Raw genomic sequence first — 18,660 nt, forward strand, 5'->3', positions numbered from 1 at the left:
TTTAAACTGATTCGATACTGTCCCTATTAAGGTAAGTATAATTTTTTTCTTCAAAATCCATTCTTTCTACCTCCTGGGCCAATGGTTGGTGATATCAAAAAGCTTTACTTAGATAAGTTTTAGGCCCTATCTAAAGAACAGTAGGAACTTTAAATAAAATCAATATTTTACTTAATAAGAAAGTTTCAGCAATATATTTTTTTTTCAAAAAAGCCAGCCCACCCATTTTCACCCTGATGGTTCGATTTTGGCCATTAACGAACTCGACCAAGATTTTGGGGTGAGTTATTTTTAGAGAAAAATTTTAAAGTGATTGGCGTAAAATTACAAAATTACGGCAGTTATCATGTCCACAAGAAGGTGAAATGTATATATATATATATATATATATATATATAAACTTTTGAACTGATGGTGGTTTTTGGGGTCTGAGAGATGTGAAACACGAAGATATGTCGAAATATTTTCCAGAAGTCAAATCATGGTACCCATTACAACAGGTAGCTTCTTATGAAATCTATCTAAAACTAGTACAATAATATTATTATTGCACTAATAAATAGTAGATAATATTATTTTCTAGATTCAAGTAATCAAAATATATTTTTTTGGGTTATGTTTATTTTTTTCAGCCTAGTTCAGGAAGTTTTGTCACACCTAAATTTTGCCACCGAAGGCAGTTGCCTAACTTGCCTACCGCCTAGGACTGACCCTGGTCTTACCTAACTACTACTTTTTTTTGTGTAAACGCCATCCACTAGATACGGAACAATCCTTCATCTCTGAACCCCTTAAAAAAACACAAGAAAAAATAGGCAGTAGTAGTCCTACTGCCTAAGAGAGACAATTCTCATCTTACCCACCACAAAAGAATAAAGAAAATAAAAGGATAAAGGAAAAGGATGATAACCTTCAGTTGTTCTCTATCAGCTAATGCAACTGGTTGCCCTATGACAGAACAACCTCAGTCCAAGGTTGTCATTGGTTTAAGGTTCAAGGAATACTGTATTGTCCTAGGGGATTAAAATTTATTCTCAAACTTAATTGATTAGGACCAAAATTGATTAGGATAATTTATATATTATCCAGTTCAAATATTAATTATAAACATAACTTACAAACAAAATATGGACTTATGAATACTTAACAATTAAGACCTGTTTAAAAGTTCCAAACATTTTTCTGGGAGAATAATTATTTTTTATTTAAGTCTATTAAAATCAATGACCAAACAACAAATAAAAACTTACCAATATAAGAACAAAATTTGATATTTTTGGTTCACTTTTGTCGGTAGATGAACTATAAGTAAAGGCAATAGGAACTTCAAAGAATCCATAATCATTAATGATAACACCAGCATTAAAGGAATTGTTCAATTTACCTATAAATAATAATCAGAATTTTAAATACATCAATTCTATTAACTTACATAATTATTAACTTACATAATTAATTTAGCATATCTGTGCAACAGAAATTAAAATAAAAATCCCTCAGCTGGAACACCTAATGGATACTGAAATCCCGTTGGTGGACTAATGAGTAGATCCGACAGTGAAGTATTTTTTATTTCATGTACTGTTTGGAACTGGCAACCTCTGAGATCATTTTTTTTCTTTTTAACAGTACAACAGCAACAAAATCTAGAAAATAGAAAATCTGAGGAATAACAGTACGAATGCATTTTGTTAACAATTTACTGAAAATCAACTTGTACTCAAGCATGTTTGTAGCATTTACATGCGATATCTGTAAATTTTTGGCTATAACTCAGCTACATTTTTTTGTTGCTTCACTCAAATGTTACATTACCATAAAAAAGAAACCACTAGTTTAACCTAGCAAGATGAACTTAACATGAAACAATATCCTTTTAGAGAAACAGTAAAACCATGATCTTGAATTTGAACCAACTATACAGATTTTGATTTTTCTAATAATGGTACAATGATTTTTCCCACATACTACAATGACTGTGCTTTGGTTTCTCCATCTCTCATAACTACACATCTTATAATCTAATGTGATATTTTTTAATAAATTTTCATAATTGTTTAATAATGAATAATTTATTTATTAACATAAATAACATAGCTCCTAACATAACATAAATAATAGCTCCGGATTTATAACATCTTGCATATTATTATTTAAAGAACAAAACATGGCTATAAAACTATTTATGTTTGTCACGTAAGTAATTCATCATTCAACTAGAAACAACTGAAAACTTAATACTATAAAGGAATACAAAATACAGGATGCATAAATGCAGTGTAACCAGAGAGAGGATGGTGATAGATTGATGAACATTGTGCTTCCTCAACAATCTACATCTACTGATTGACATAGAATGAGAAAATTTTAAATAAAGGAAAAAATTGTGGTGTTCTGCTATTTTAATAAATGCAGGGCAGATATGACTTAATGAAGACAAACACTTTGCATGTCTAAACCGGTCATTACATTTTTGATAAATGAAGAGATCATTCATTCTTTGATTTAATAAACTTACAAATCAGTTGAGGGTAGATGTCTTTTTATCCAGAGAATACGAATGATCAGTCATCTACACATATCAGTTACTCAACATATATGCAACTGTAGGAATGTAGGGAAAAAATAATTTCAAATTAAAAACTGAATGCGTAGTGGTATCCATGCAGGCAAACTAAATATGAAAAAAATAAGATTTATACACAACTTCTACAGCCATAAGAAAAGGAAGACAAGTTTTATTTCTGTCTTTAAAATGACTGAAATGAAACATTATCTGATTTGAATTAAATTCAGCAAATATTCAGACCCAACATTCAAGCTCACTGCAATACTAAAACGGAAGAACTGCATTATTCTCTTAGGAATCTTCAAACATTTAAATTTATAAAAAAATCTCTTGATTTCCTCACAGAATAGAAAACTCACATCTCAGTTTTATGCAATAAACTTAAAATAAAGTGATGCTACAATTCATTGCAAGAGGAGGCATATGTTCTGATTCTTTCTTTCACGATAATCCTTCCACTTACAATGTGTGAGCTTCTGATAAAACATCAAATTTAACTTGTACACAAAAATAAAATTTTATAATTTTTAAAGAAAAAACTTTTAATAAACAAAAAATAAACTTCCTGCTGTTGAGATTTTCGAAACAATGTACTAGGACTAAGTGGCTTCTGCTTCTCTCTTGGGTTTAACAAAAAAAATTACAATAACTTAAATCAAAAAATATTACTAACAGCGATGAATAATACTCATTACTTATAAAAATAAAGAAAAATGACAATGAACACACTTGACTCGGTGCTTCCATAACTAGTCTACTTGAGTTCGTAGAACCACTATTATGTAACTTGTACACAACAGAACTTAACAAAATATCTTATTAATGCTTATAATACTAAAAAATTGGCCAATCCAAAATTAATTTTAATTATAATTTTAAACATAATTTGTCATTATAACATGTTACATTTTCAATAATAATATTTTTTAATGTTATTTAAAAAAAAAAGTCAACGGCTAAGCAATCTTCTGATAAATCCATGAAATATTTTAATGGACCTTTGACGTTAAATTCTCATATTCTGTATTCTGTATCCTGATCAGTTTTCTTACCATACTCACTGCAATAAAACAACCACGTCAAAATCCAACATAAAACTGACACTTTCCGATGGTCTCACCGATCTAACTCCACCACTATTTCTCCGAATTATCAAGTCTGTGTGAGTATGTGTACTCACACGGACTTGATAATATACAAACATATACCTATATAAACCTATACAAATGTAATGCTCTTTGTATAGAAAACATTTGTTAATTTTTCAAGCATGATGTCATATTTCTTAAAATTCTATTTTAAGAAGGAATTTTTGATAACTAATGAGTCATGCTGCTATTAATTTAACTTTTATGTTTTTTAAAAATATCATCCGTCTATGTATTAAGAAATCCATATAACAAAATAATTTATAATAAAATAAATTCACCAATTTAAATAAGCCAATTCAATTTAATTTAAATTTAGGTCAGAATCTACTAATGCCATTCAACTGTGCAAATATTATTCATGAATCATGTGAAATATCCGTAACTTAAGAGGAAAGAAATCTGATTTGACCGAGTTAAGGAGTCACCATAAAAATTATGTTGAAGATTCTTTTCTAATAAAACTTTATTTTTTGATACATACAGTATTAAATTATGTCAATTAAAATTTAGTAGACCAATATTGAATTTTGCTTTATATGGATATACAGCAAAATCTTTTTGAAGTAGAAACAATTGAAAAAAAAAAATTGTCCACTTTGCCAGGTTTGTACTTTAAAAAGGTACAAATTCATATAAATGAGAACATAAAAAAAACTATCACCACATTTTAAACTGCTTTTGACAGAAATTGCCAATTCAAAAAAAAATTAAATTAAAAATTAACATAAATTTCAAGAAATATAGTATATATATTATATTAAATTATGTCATATTTATTTATTTATGTTCGTCTAAATATTTTTATGGCAGTAATCTGAAAATTAACCTAGTTTTATCACAATGGTAAATGTTCTTCATACTGCATTTCTGACCAGGGAAACAATCACACCACTTTATACCAACATCAAAATAACCTCATCAGAATTTCATTCAGTGAAATATTTATATATTAAAAAATATCACCATGGCTAACACAACTACCCAGTATATCTAAGACCAATACTGTTTAAAAAAATCTGGTTAGAAGTTTTCAACTTAAATTTTTTCTAACCATTGGACCACAAAGCAGAATAACCAAATCCCATGTATTTCTCGAAAGCTGCCAGGTTTTGACTTCCCATGTAAGACATGATCAATGCTAAACAGAATATGAACTCAGCATGGTAGGTACTATTTCCTATATAAATTATCTCCTGTATAAATGGGGTAAAGCACCGTGCCCCTTTGTGAGTGTGGTGAAAATCAAACTGTTAAAAACATCACAGAAGTTTGCTCTAAGATGGTTTATGAAGGAAATCCTGAAGATTTCCTGATGACAACTCCAGAATCAGTAGCTTATATTAATTTTTTAAATGTTTGTTTGTAATTTTTTACTGTAATTGCTGTTGTGTTTTGGTGCCATACGCTAAATAAATAAATTTTCTAGCCATTATCAAGCAATCAATCAATTTTCAGAAAAACTCTTCCTAGTTCTATATCAAACTTTTAAACATCAACAATTTAATTTAGGAAAATACATTAGATACAAATAAATATTTTAAGAATTATTCACAATATGAAATGCTATAAAATTTAAATAATTAAAAGCAGGTTACATTTTATATAATATAAAAACTCACCACCCTTAAGAATTACAACTGGTTTTGTTGGCTTTTTTATGTTAACTATTTGTACATGCTTTTCATTGGTTAGCCCAAAGATATCTAATAATGTCACTGAGCTGTTGCTTATGTTACAAATATTAAATTTAACAGTTTTTTCCTGATTTAAATTTACTTTTATTGCAATATCCTCAAAATTGAAATCATCTGGGGTTACTCTAATTGGATGATCTGTATTAATGACATTAAATAACTTCCTATAAAAAATAAAAAGAACAACATAAGATATATTACTAATAAACTAAAAATAACATTAATATAAGTTCTCAAAAATATGATAAATAGAAAAAGGAATTTTTTTATAATAATTTTTTTTTAACTCTCGTAAAACCTGGTAATAAATTTATATTTTTAAACTTTTTCACTTAAAACATGCAACTTTTCATCAAAAAATTTTAGTATATCAGTTGCTGTGGAGAGGGGAACACAAAAAATCAACAAGGTTAATTTGCGATGAAAAATGCTATTTATTATTTAACTAAATAAACCAACTGGTTTTGTGAAAATATTATCATTACTTGTACAAGGTAAAATACTATTCATATAATAAAACAAAAAAAGCTTTTCATCTCAGGATTGCAAGAACTTCATAAAGAACAGAAATAATCAGGTTAAGATTATCATTTTATAATTAAGATGCCTTAAAATTATATTAATATGTACTCAGTAATGTTATAAATAATTCTCTGGTAACATTTTAATGTAAATTTAACCTAAAACATTATTTAAAAGTTACGAAAAGTATGATTTTATTTATAAAAAAAAAGAAAAATGTAATAATTTATATTAATTGTGATTACTATTAAACCTGATATAAAAAAAAACTAATTACTTTCTATGTGTGTTCCCTAAAGTATCAAGAAGGTTAACAGAATTAATAAATACAAATTTTTACTTATGTGGCTAAAACGTTTTCTTTGCCAGTGTTCTTTAGTTCTTTATACAAATATCAAAAAGTCAAATCAAAGAAACTTTCATAAGTAATATTTTTACATTCAAGATGTGATAAAATGATGAAAAATTATATAGAAAGCAAGATTATGAGTATAAAACATGGTTGCTGAAAATATTTTTAAAATCTGAAAATGAAGCTGATAATGAATTTCTTTATGTATCTGACGACAAATCTCCTCCTTTAAAATTCAACATAAACTTATGATTTGGTTTACGATTTAAAGTTATCAAACTTCTGGGGGTCTAGACTGCAACAGCTGAATCTTTTACCAGAAAAACACAAAAGTTACTACGTTTAGAACACGAAATAAAAATCTTTCAACTTATTTTACTATGAAAAATTCATAGTGCGTTTGTACTGATGTCAATGGCCTGATGAAAGAACTTGGAATTTAGCAAATGTCAGAAGAATGGCATCTTTTTATTGACTCTTTTAAGGTTAGCATGAAAGCAGTTTTATTCTGTAATGGTAATGAACAGCCATTCATTCCATTAGTTCTTGCAGTCGACATAAAAGAAACGTATGAAACTATGGATATGTATGAAACTATCAATATTAAAAGCAATAAAATACAAAAAGATATGTGGCAAGTTTGCCACATATCTGAAAGTTGTTGTGTTACTTCTTGATCAACTAGGTGGGTTTACAAAATACTGTTGTTTTCTTTGTCTTTGAGATAGTTGTGATACAAAAGTCATTACCAAGTAGACTGGCCATTGCGCAGAACTTTGTGGCTGGTGAAAAAAATCTAAAACATTTATCATTAATTGAGAGCAGTAAAATCATACTGCCATCACTTCACTTAAAACTGGGACTCATTAAAAATCCCGTAAAGCCACTAGACAATGATGAACCAGGATTTAATCATTCAAAAATAAGTTATCCTAAATTGAGTGATGGTAAGCACATCATTAACTATCTATATGAGTCTAAAATTAAAAATTATAACAGTTAAATATATATACATAAATTAAATTACAGGAGTATTTTTTTAATTGTTTAAAAAATAATTGTATTTTAATTTTAAACTTTTCATAACTTTTTATTACAAGGAATTAAAATTAATTAGAACAGTAGAAAATAAACACCTTAATACTTCAAATGCTTAAATAAAATGCATGTTTAATTATTCTAAATACTTCTTGTATATTAAGTATGCTAATAGAAAATTTCAAGGCTTTCTGTTGACTCAATTAATAATAATCATAGTCAAATAAAAATCATACAGTTTAAAAAACACTGTTAAATAACTTTTCAGCCCACTGGGCTGGTCTAGTGGTTAACTTGTCATTGCAAGTCAGTTGTTAAACATCTGATTTTCAAAGTCTTTTGTTCTGAGGTTCAAATCCTAGTAAAAGTTAGTTACTTTTATATGGATTTGAATAATGACACCAGTGTACTTTGGTGGTTGGGGTTCAATTAATCAAACGTCTCAAGAATGGTCAACCTGAGACTGTACAAGACTACACTTCATTTACATGTCATACATATCATCTGGATATCAGTGTACTTTGGTGGTTGGGGTTCAATTAATCACATGTCTCAGGAATGGTCGGCATCTTGTTTAGCCTCTGGTAATTACCTTTCAGATAATACTTCAGAGGATGAATGAGGATGATATGTATAAGTATAAATGAAGTGTAGTCTTGTACAGTCTCAGTTCAACCATTCCTGAGTTGTGCGGTTAATTGAAATCCAACCACCAAAGAACTCTGGTGTCCATGATCTAGTATTCAAATCCATATAAAAATTACTGACTTTACTAAGATTTGAACGCTGGAACTCTCAACTTCCAAATCAGCTGATTTGGGGAGATGCGTTCACCACCAGACCAATCCAGTGGGTTAGGAATGGTCAGACTGAGTCTGTATAACACTACACTACATTTATATGTCATTCACATCATCCTCATCTCATTGGACCATGGGAGGCTTATTATTCACTAGTTGAACAGAATACTATTCCACCAGGTTGGTCTAGTGGCGAACTCATTACAAATCAGCTAGTTTTGAAGTTGAGCATTCTAAGATTCAAATTCTAGTAAAAGCAGTTACTTTTATATGGATATGATATCGTGGATACTAATGTTCTTTCATGGTTGGGTTTCAGGTTTCAATTAACCACACATCTCAGAAGTGGTCGACCTTCTTTCTTTTTTCTGTTTAGCCTCTGGAACCACTGTTATTAGGTATTACTTCAAAGGATGATATCTATGAATGTAAATAAAGTATAGTCTTGTACAGTCTCAGATCGACCATTCCTAACCCAACCACCAAACAAAACCAGTATCCATGATCTGAGGCTAAAGAGCCACCGATCCACGATCGGTGGTCTGGAGGCTAAACAGAAAAAGAAAGAAAAGTTGAACAGATTACTACTACATGCATGTTATTAATATATAGTGCACACTTCAAATTAGTTATAGAAAATAAAAAAATAAGTTTTTAATGAATTAATTCACATTAAAGTTTTACCAGATAAAAGTTAGAGTTGGAGATAAGAGTGTAAGAGTAGTGCATTTTAAGAGTGTATAAATGCATTTTATATGGTGTTTTATATAAATGCATTTTACAGATTTTAAGAAAAAGTTAATAAGATATGGCATATCAGTTATAAAATGGTAATATAGGCCTGATTTATGTGCACTCTACTACCACTCAATGTCTAGCTCACACCCAGAGGTTTATGGATAATTGCTTCTAATTATCTTTTTTTAAGAGTACTCATGATTCCATTTTTTAATTACTATAGAATTTTTTTTATAATAATCTTTCTTTAGTTATGAATAACATGGTTCATGTGTCTTGAATTATGTTGTGAGGTTTATTATTATTATTTGTTAATATATATATATATATATATATAAAATATAAAATAATATATACATATTCACACTACAAAAGATTTTAGCATTAGTCCTTATTAAAAAGATCTATTATTAAAATGAAACAAAACAAGAATATTTTTAATTTGTAATTTTGTATTAGTATTCATTAAAAGATGCATTCTCCAAATAAAAATTATTTTTTGGTTAGTTTTTTCTGGCCAAAAACACTTCTGTGTTATCATCACCTGGTGATAATGAGCTTAATCTGGTGATTTGGATGAATCCTTTAATCCAAATTTAAACGATTCTTTTAAACTTCAAGGGATACTGAGTTTGTGCATATGCTTCATGGATACCTTTGTACCAAATGGTAATGTTTAACAAGTCATTTACATGATACATTTAGCATGAGGAACAATCCACCATCAGAGTTAAGCTATCAAACATTTACAAATATCTTTAAAAAAAAATTATTATTGAAAATAAATAATAAACTCTTTCTTCAAGAGTTTAAAGATCATTAAAAACGTAAAAAAAAAACATGTATATAACCTAACTGATTGTTTACATTATTTTATTTATCAATGATTCATAGGTTTCTTTTCTTAAATGATTTTATTTTATTCAGATAATAATTTTTGTTTCATATTTTATTAGTGTAGTTGTATTTGATCTTTAAATCATGTGTGACAATGTTTAATTTTTATCCAATAATTGATCAATTTAAAAAAAAAATTTTCTAAAGGAACGTTAACATAATACTTCCATGAAGCATGCTATCAAACAGTTCAAATTTCTGACTATGCTCAAGACCACATTTTGGAAACATTATTTTCAAAACCTAAGTGTAAAAATCTATTAAATATTAAAATTTATTTTATTCTTTTTATTTACTTCTATTTTTACGAAATTACAAAAATCAGTAAGTAATAGTAATTTATCTTCTGTATCTTTATTTATTTATTATTTTATTTTTAAATTTATGTACCACCATTTGGCTACTTTAAATTTGGCAACACAAAAATTATTTGTTTAAATTAAGAAAAAAGAATTTCTTCTCGCTGCCATATCATTTACTCGTATCCTTTTCTTACCATTTACACTATTGTGCCTTCTCAAACAATTAACTTACCTATTGCTGTAAAATGTTTCTACTAATACATGCCGTTCAGTTTCATTGTGAATAGATAATGACTCATGTGGAAAATAGTCATTACAAACTGTACAAAAATATTTGAAATTTTCTGTATCCATTTCCATTTAATTTCACTGATTTATACTGTAAAATAAATTAAATAAATAAAGCATAAGACTTAATTATATTGAAATATAATATAATATGAAATATTAATTTTGTGATACTGACAAAACTTTTCATATAAATTATCACATTTGTTCAATTTAATATGAACGTAACTATTTATGTAAAAAGGTTTTCCAATTTATAATCAATATAATGATGAATGATTATTTGATTATGATAATTATCAAGTTTTACATAAAGCAATGATTTTTATGATAAATTTTTATCTCTACGATTTTATAACTCAGATCAACCATAAATTCAAAACCTTTTTTATATAAACTGGAAGGTATATGTTAAACCATTTTCTTTTCATATAAGTGAGTGCGTGCACACAAACACAGAGATGATAGATTCATTTACCAGTTGCAATGTATATGTTACATTATATAAGACATAGATTTTAAGTTTCAAACACAATATTAAACAATTTTTGATTACTTCTTTTTCAGATTTAATTAATTCCTTTTTTTCTGGAATTTATTAACTTTGTTAATTATTATTATTACATTTCAGTATTTCTTAAAAATTTAATAATAATAATATAGATACACAATATTGTCCAGTACTGTTATTTCCTTAAAACTAAAATTTATTGATTCTTTGATCAATGAATTTTAGAGGTGTGCAGTAAAATCTTAATTCTTTTATCAGCAATATATAGTTATGGAAAATATTAAAAATTGTATGTCAGAAAAATCACTAAATTAAATGGTTACATATGGCTTTCAAATCAACTAGATACTTGTATAAATACAATTTTTATTTAACATAATCTCAATCAATGTTGATACTATTTTCACATAATTTTATCAACACCAGGAGCACTAGTGCCAGAACACCGTTCCAGCTTTTTGGAAGAAACAAAAAATTATCCTTTCACGTAACATTTTTTTATCTAAAATTATTAAGGTAGGTATCTTAATTACTGTTGTCAGTGCTGAAGTTTCTGATATCTGTAAAATTGCAATTATCTTCGTAATTACTTAACCTTAAATAACCAACCTCACTTTCACCGCTAGCTTTCGCAATACTACATTTCTTGAACGATTTTTTAATCAGATCTTCCAGTGTTTCTGATCAAGGCATAATAATCCAATCACAAATCTGTATCAAAGAAGTTTTCTTTTCTTGATTTTACTAGATGATGTATGTAGTTTTGGCTTTCCAGTTTATCTTAACGTTTACAGATTTTGGTTTTAAACGGTCCGTTTACATAAATATACAGTAGGTTGAACAATTAATCACCACGAAACTAAACTAACGTTTATTAAAAAAATTAACTAATTAGAGAAATCAATCTTGGTAATAAAATGGATGTAGACTAATTTTTTTTTCATATAATTAATAAACACGATTAAATTACCGGTACGTTCTTAGATAACATACAAGATGAAATCTATACTCCTAATGACCTCAAGCAAGTGTATTGACGTTATCTAAACGCGGAAGATTACGTCACTTTCTTTTCTTCACCATACATTCCTCGAACTTTTCATGACCGTAGGGTAGTGGTCTATATTGTTTTCCAGTACGAATTTTTTATTATCACACGGAGAGGAGCTTTTTTACATTGTTCAAGCGACTAAATTTGATGTTCAAAATTACGTAATGATTTTGATATGGAATATGTGACATTTTATTAAACAAAAAATCTTTATACATTTCACGATCTAAAACGTTGAAACTATGATCGATATTAAATATAAGAGAACCTTTTTTAATCCCTTTGGCTGTTTTATGTTCTTTTTGTTTTGTTTTAAATAATATTCATTTCTCCCCCAAAGTATTGAATACATTTTCGCTCTTAACCTAAAAAATTTATAGATCGGATCCTCCATTTCATCTTTTAAACAACCTATATAGTATTTACTAGATGCGTAAACATTTGATTCTTTTTCATTTAAGTATTTTGGAACATCGCTTTCAAAAAAAAATATAGTATATCCACTCTTCTGCATAATCGAATAATAACGAATGTATCTGTCATTAGTAGTTTTATGTTTTCGTAACCGTATCTAGATAAAACGTGATTGTAGTGATAATTGTACATGATTAATTTAGCCAAATGCTAGCCCTGTAAATCGCTGATGAATTAAATATCGGTAGGGATGAATTTAAAGCTAGTCAACTGGATACGCGGATTTTTTTTGCGGACATAGTTTTTCTGTTCGAAGGGCAACAATAGCAAAGCAGCTAGAAGCATACTACCAGAAGAATATGAAGATAAATTGACAAACTTTCAAAGATATATCATAAATTTACGAAAAAAGAATAATTTTCCACTATATCAAATCAGGAATGCGGACAAGACATCGATGACTTTGAAATGCCATCAACAATTGAAATAGTAAGAGCAGTGAAGGAGTGTTCAGATACGAAGTGCCTGTTACGAGAAAACGTGTTACTCGATGATGCTGACAGTACTTTCATCAGGGAAAAAATTACCCACAGAAATTAAAAAAAAAGAAGAATAAATTTACTGGAAGATGAAAACTTTCCATCCGGTATTGTCGCACGAATACAAGAAAAGGGATGGTTGAATAATTAGTCAATTAGTACTGGAGTGGATTAAATGCAGCGTGGACTAGGCGCTTCTATGCTAAAACTGTCCATCGGTCATAGGACCGTTGATGTAACGTGAAGACTGAATGTTGGAAAGTGTGAACAGGTTATCATTTCTGGTGGAATAACATATATTGTTCAAACTTTTGTTTTCCTGTTTATCCTCCGGTAATTATCGATCAGATAATACTTCAGAGGATGATATGCATGAGTATAAATGAAGTGTAGTCTAGTACAGTCTCAGTTCGACCATTCCTGAGATGTGTGGTTAATTGAAACCCAACCACCAAAGAACACCGGTATCCACAATCTAGAATTCAAATCCGTGTAAAAATAACTGACTTTTCTAGGACTTGAACGATGGAACTCTCGACTTCCAAAGCAACTGATTTGGGAAGACGCGTTCACCATTAGACCAAACCGGTGGGTTATTATTACTCTTGTTCTAATTTGTGTTTATTGTTTTAATTGTTTGTTTAACCGTATAGAAGTAAGTGCCTTAACTAGGACTTGAACGCTGGAACTCTCGACTTCCATATCAGCTGATTTGGGAAGATGCGTTCACCACTAGACCAACCCGACGGGTTATGACATATCAACATAACCTTTTTTTTTTTTTAACATCTTGCCCACCTACTCCTCTGGAACGGGATCTACATTCAAGTTTGACTCGAACCAGAAGAGTCTCTTTAACTCTAGCTCGCCTCTCCGCCCACCGGCTGTACGTTCGGCACGGCAGGTCAGCTTACCGGTTTGATCTTTTGTTTATTTTATAGATGTTGGTGGTTAATTGAAATCCAACCACCAAGGTTGGATTTCAATTAACCACACATCTCAGGAATGGTTGAACTGAGACTGTATTAGACTACACTTCATTTACACTCACACAATTCATCCTCTGAAGTAATACCTAAACGGTAATTCCCAGAGGCTAAACAGGAAAAAGAAAAGGCTTGATAACCTAGCACCGGATGATGCTTCGAGCTAAGGATGATGAGGAGCGGAGATGGGGCTTCTAGCGGGAGGCCTTGGACAGCCTCAGCTGTGAGGATTGGTACAAGACGTACCAATCCTCACAGCTGAGGCTGTCCAAGGGCTGGCACACCATGGTGGTGTGCCAGCTCCGATGATCAGCTGGGGACTCGTACATAACGTGTACGAGTCCCCAGCTATGACAGTTCACTATTATAATGACGATCTTCAGAACCGACATCCAATAGGGGGGAGTTAAGACCAGAGTCCCGCTGGAGATTCTCTTGGGGACCTCTCATTTGAGGCATAAGGCACAGACAAGACCGAGACCCGGTCTTCGGCGTGGGGATAAAGATTGCAGCATTGCTGGATCCGGAGTCTCCTCACTGAGGGTTAGAGTCTGGCACAATAAAAAAGATCCAACCGGCGAGCCGACCTGCTTTGCCGGAACAGCTGGTGGGCGGAAAGGCCAGTTAGAGTTAAAGGACACTCCCCTGGGCTGAGTTGTACTTAGCTATAGGTCCAGCTCAGGGGAAGGGAATAAAAAAAAAATAATAATTATGTTGATAATTTCAAAGTTGAGAGTACTAGGGTTCAAATCCTAGAAAACACATTTAGTTTAATATAAATTTGAATATTAGATCGCGGATACCGGCGTTCTTTAGTGGTTGGATTTCAATTAACCACACATCTCAGGAATGGTCGACCTGAGACTCTACAAGACTACAATTCATTTAGCTTCATACATATCATCCTCTGAAGTAATACATTACGGTGGTTCCGGAGGTTAGACAAAAAAAAGAAAAAGAAAAGGTTATGTTGATATCGTGTTACGTGGTTTACGCTTCACGCTAACCGACAAGTACCAAAAAATATTTAACACCTGCTACACACTAGGAAAACTGTACTTTGACAGAAATTTTCATGTAGAAAAGATATCTGCAAGCGTAAATCATAGATCTAAATTTATATTGAGCGAAATATTTTATACAAGGAAAAATAGGAACATGAGGAAACTGAAAAATACAGAGTGGAGTTGTGAATGTTATAATTACAGAATTACGAAAAAATTAAAACAATAAACAAATAATTATTTAAAAACAACTCTAAAACCTAAAAGTTTTGCAGTCAATATAAAATATGAAGAAAAGAAAGAAAACAATGAAAATTAATGTAGATTCAGGACGGCGTGAGGCAGAAGGGCATTTTAAATTAAGCTAATTAATATCAAAAGTTCAGAATAAGTTTAGAAAACTATCTAGTAAGTAAAGTTATTAATAATAAAAACAAATAAGATTAAGTTAAAATTAAAAAAAAAAATTAATAAATAAAGATCGAGTTTCTTACCCTGTTACCTGCTGAATAACACAAAAAAATCCTTACGTTTTAAAGTTGAAAATCTTCCCTAAAAAATCACGTTAAAATCAGAAAAAAAGAATTACTTCGTTATAAGCAGAAAATGTAAACTTAGTTGATGGTAATTTTATTTAAAATGTTATCGAATATTAATGCTGACACATCGCTATACAATAAAACGTAGACCAAACAAACCATAATTGATTAAAGAATTACATCGAATTTAATTCGCTCAGAAATTAATTACTTTTATTAGTGTAAGCATAAAGTTTTGTTATGTAAAGATTACAGTATTAATCAGAAAAAAGAATGTTCGTTTTTCAAGAGCTGTTATCTTAAGTATTATTATTACAAGTTAAGAAAACTTAAAATTTATATTTTTCTATATTGCGTAATTATTTTAAACTGCAATTTATTTGAAGAAAACTCATAAAAATTACAAATAATTACTCCCTTTTTTTAAGCTTCTTGTTTCCCCGTAACGGTTGGAAGAGATTTGACATGAATCATAAACAGAAGTGCAGTGGCGCTGGAACGCCGTTCCAGTACTGCTTTATGGGAGAAATAAAAAATACTTAGTACTTTTACGTAGAATTCTTTTACGACTTGTCGAAGGAAAGTACAGTATTACTTTCGGTTGCACGGCAGGAGTGGGGTACGAAAATGAATTTTCTTTACGTTTTGAGGTAGAGTACGAAAATACCATTTACTTAAAATCGGGTTTTCATATATATGTAGGCCTTCGTGTAAAATGTTGTGAATTGAAAAAATCTCCATAACTACTTGATCAACTACATTAAAATTCAGATATGTTGTAGTAGTGTATCTGAATTTATGCATGTGAAAATTTGATGAAGATTGGTCGAGTCGTTCTTGAGTTATGCTCAATTTAAGGTAAAGAAAAATTGAGGTTATGTTGATCATGTATTTTGCATACGCACTTAATGCAGCGATTCACAATGGTGAGAAAGTTGAAACTAGTTTTTTTTATTGTAGTGATTTTTTCAACTTGTAACTATTTTTTATGGATCAAAGTTTTTTTTGGAAAATTTTATATTACAATGAGTCGATACTTTTTCAAAAGGAAACGAAATAAAATAAAGAAAAGTCGGTCTTCTTGTGAATAACTGCGCATTAATTTTTTTCAACTTTACATCTGGCCTAGGTTTTATTTTACCATTAAGTATTCATAGCAGGGCCAAATTAATTAATAGACAAATATGAAAAATGTCCAGGGCCTGTAATTTGGAGAAGCCCGGCTTCATATAGGAAAAAATAGAAAATGAACAATAATACATTTTTTAATAATAAAAAAAAATTTTTTTTAATAATAGGTAATATCTTTAGCCGGCCTCCGTGGCGTGAGTGGTAGTGTCTCGGCCTTTCATCCGGAGGTCACAGATTCGAATCCCGGCTAGGCATGGCATTTTCACACATGCTACAAATTCATTCATTTCATCCTCTGAAGCAATACCTAACGGTGGTCTCGGAGGTTAAACAAATAAAAAAAAATAAAAAGGTAATACCTTTTAATTTTAAAGGTATTATTTTTTCTTTTTTTCGGCTGAAGATTGGACAAACAAAGCTAGCCCACGCCCATCTACTTGGCTCTCCTCAGCAGAACTATGAGGCGTGCAATGTACGAGGGGTGTGAGAAAAGTAATAAGATTAGTATCACTGCGAGCGATCTAGCAACGCTGTGTCTACCGGTTTGTGCTAGACCAGTTAGTTCATCCCTTTCACATGCTCAGTACGAGTTTCAACACCGTTCAACACATTATTTTTGACAGTGCCATCAGCGAAGTTGTGTTTTTGTTGTGTGTTACGAAAATGGAGCATCGGAATTTAGAGCAACATTGTGCAATCAACTTTTGTGTTAAACTTGGGGAATCGGCGAGTGTGACCTTTGAAAAGTTGAAACAGACTTATGGGGAACATTGCTTATCAAGAGCACAAGTTTTCCGCTGGCACAAATCATTTTCGGAAGGCCGAGAACACGCTGAAGATCAACCTCGCTCAGGGAGAACTTCAACTTCAAATTCTGACGAAAACGTCGAGCGCGTGAGGGTTCTTGTGAAATCAGACCGTCGTTTAACAATAAAGATGATGAGTAAACAGTTAAATTTAAACACTTTCACCGTACATCAAATTTTGACAGACGATTTGGACTGCGAAATTGGTGCCGAAAAACCTCACAACGGAACAGGACAATCGAAGAAACGTGTGCGTGGATCTTCTTGAGAGGATTGACAATGACCAAGAATTCTTCAATCGTGTGATCACGATGAATCCTGGATATTTGTGAATGATCCTGAAACAAAGCGGCATAGCGAAGAGTGGCACACTCCGTCATCTCCTCGACCGAAAAAAATGTCGAATGAGCAAATCAAAGATCAAAATCATGCCGATTTTCTTTTTTGACAGTAGGAGTATCGTGGATAAAGAATTTGTTCCTCCAGGACAAACTGTCAATCAAGTGTTATACAAAGGTGTCCTTGAAAGGCTCAGGAAAAGAGTGATTCGCGTGAGACCAGACATTGCAGACAAGTGGATGCTTCACCATGACAATTCCCCGTGTCACACGGCCATTTCCATCACGGAATTTTTTACCTCAAAACGCATTCCTACGGTTCCTCAAATCCCCTATTCACCTGATTTGAGTCCTTGTGACTTTTTCCATTTCCCGAAATTGAAACGTGTCTTAAAATGACGTCATTTTGGAACTCTGGCGAACATTCAAAAGACTGTGACCGACTAGTTAAAAGCCCTACCAGCGCTGCTACCAGGAGTGGGAACAACGACTCCGCCGGTGTATAGCTGCCCAAGGGAACTATTTTGAAGGGGATAATATTGTTGTTTGCAAAAAATAAAAATTTTGGTAAGTAAAAAGTCAGTCTCATTACTTTTCTCACACACCTCGTAAACCGTCCGTAAACCACTTACTCATAGATTGTCCAATGTTCGAGTCTATTCGAGACCAATTAAACCTGGGTTCAGTTGTGAAGGGTTTACACAACCGAAAAAAATACACAAAAAGGTTGTTTAGATTTCTCTGTGGTAATAGGATGAAGAACTTAATTTAGCGGTTTTGCTTACGTGAGATTCCTTACAAAATACTGTGTGTGCAGTAAAAATAGACTAGTGGTTATGTTCCAATATTTATTATTCTTGTTCTTTTAAGACCTTTCTTTTTCCTGTTTAGCCTCCGGTAATTACCTTTCAGATAATACTTCAGAGGATGTTATGTATGAGTATAAATGAAGTGTAGTCTTGTACAGTCTCAGTTCGACCATTCCTGAGA

General features: G+C 30.9%; 1 protein-coding gene across 4 annotated transcripts in view; it reads right to left on the reverse strand.

Moving 5' to 3' along the window:
• The window catches only part of LOC142332331 (putative helicase mov-10-B.1), a 78,298-nt gene extending 62,717 nt beyond the window's left edge, over positions 1-15,581 (reverse strand). For all 4 annotated transcript variants that reach the window (XM_075378710.1, XM_075378706.1, XM_075378708.1 and 1 more), the window contains exons 1-4: positions 15,351-15,581; positions 10,296-10,442; positions 5,340-5,578; positions 1,251-1,384 (exon numbers count right to left, since the gene is read on the reverse strand). In XM_075378710.1, coding sequence (XP_075234825.1) covers positions 1,251-1,384; positions 5,340-5,578; positions 10,296-10,423 — 501 coding nt within the window. In that variant the 5' untranslated portion in view covers positions 10,424-10,442; positions 15,351-15,581. The remainder of the gene's footprint in view (positions 1-1,250; positions 1,385-5,339; positions 5,579-10,295; positions 10,443-15,350) is intronic.
• Between the last annotated feature and the right edge of the window lie 3,079 nt (positions 15,582-18,660).

Source organism: Lycorma delicatula, chromosome 11, assembly GCF_047948215.1.
Source record: "Lycorma delicatula isolate Av1 chromosome 11, ASM4794821v1, whole genome shotgun sequence".
NCBI classification, from domain to species: domain Eukaryota; kingdom Metazoa; phylum Arthropoda; class Insecta; order Hemiptera; family Fulgoridae; genus Lycorma; species Lycorma delicatula.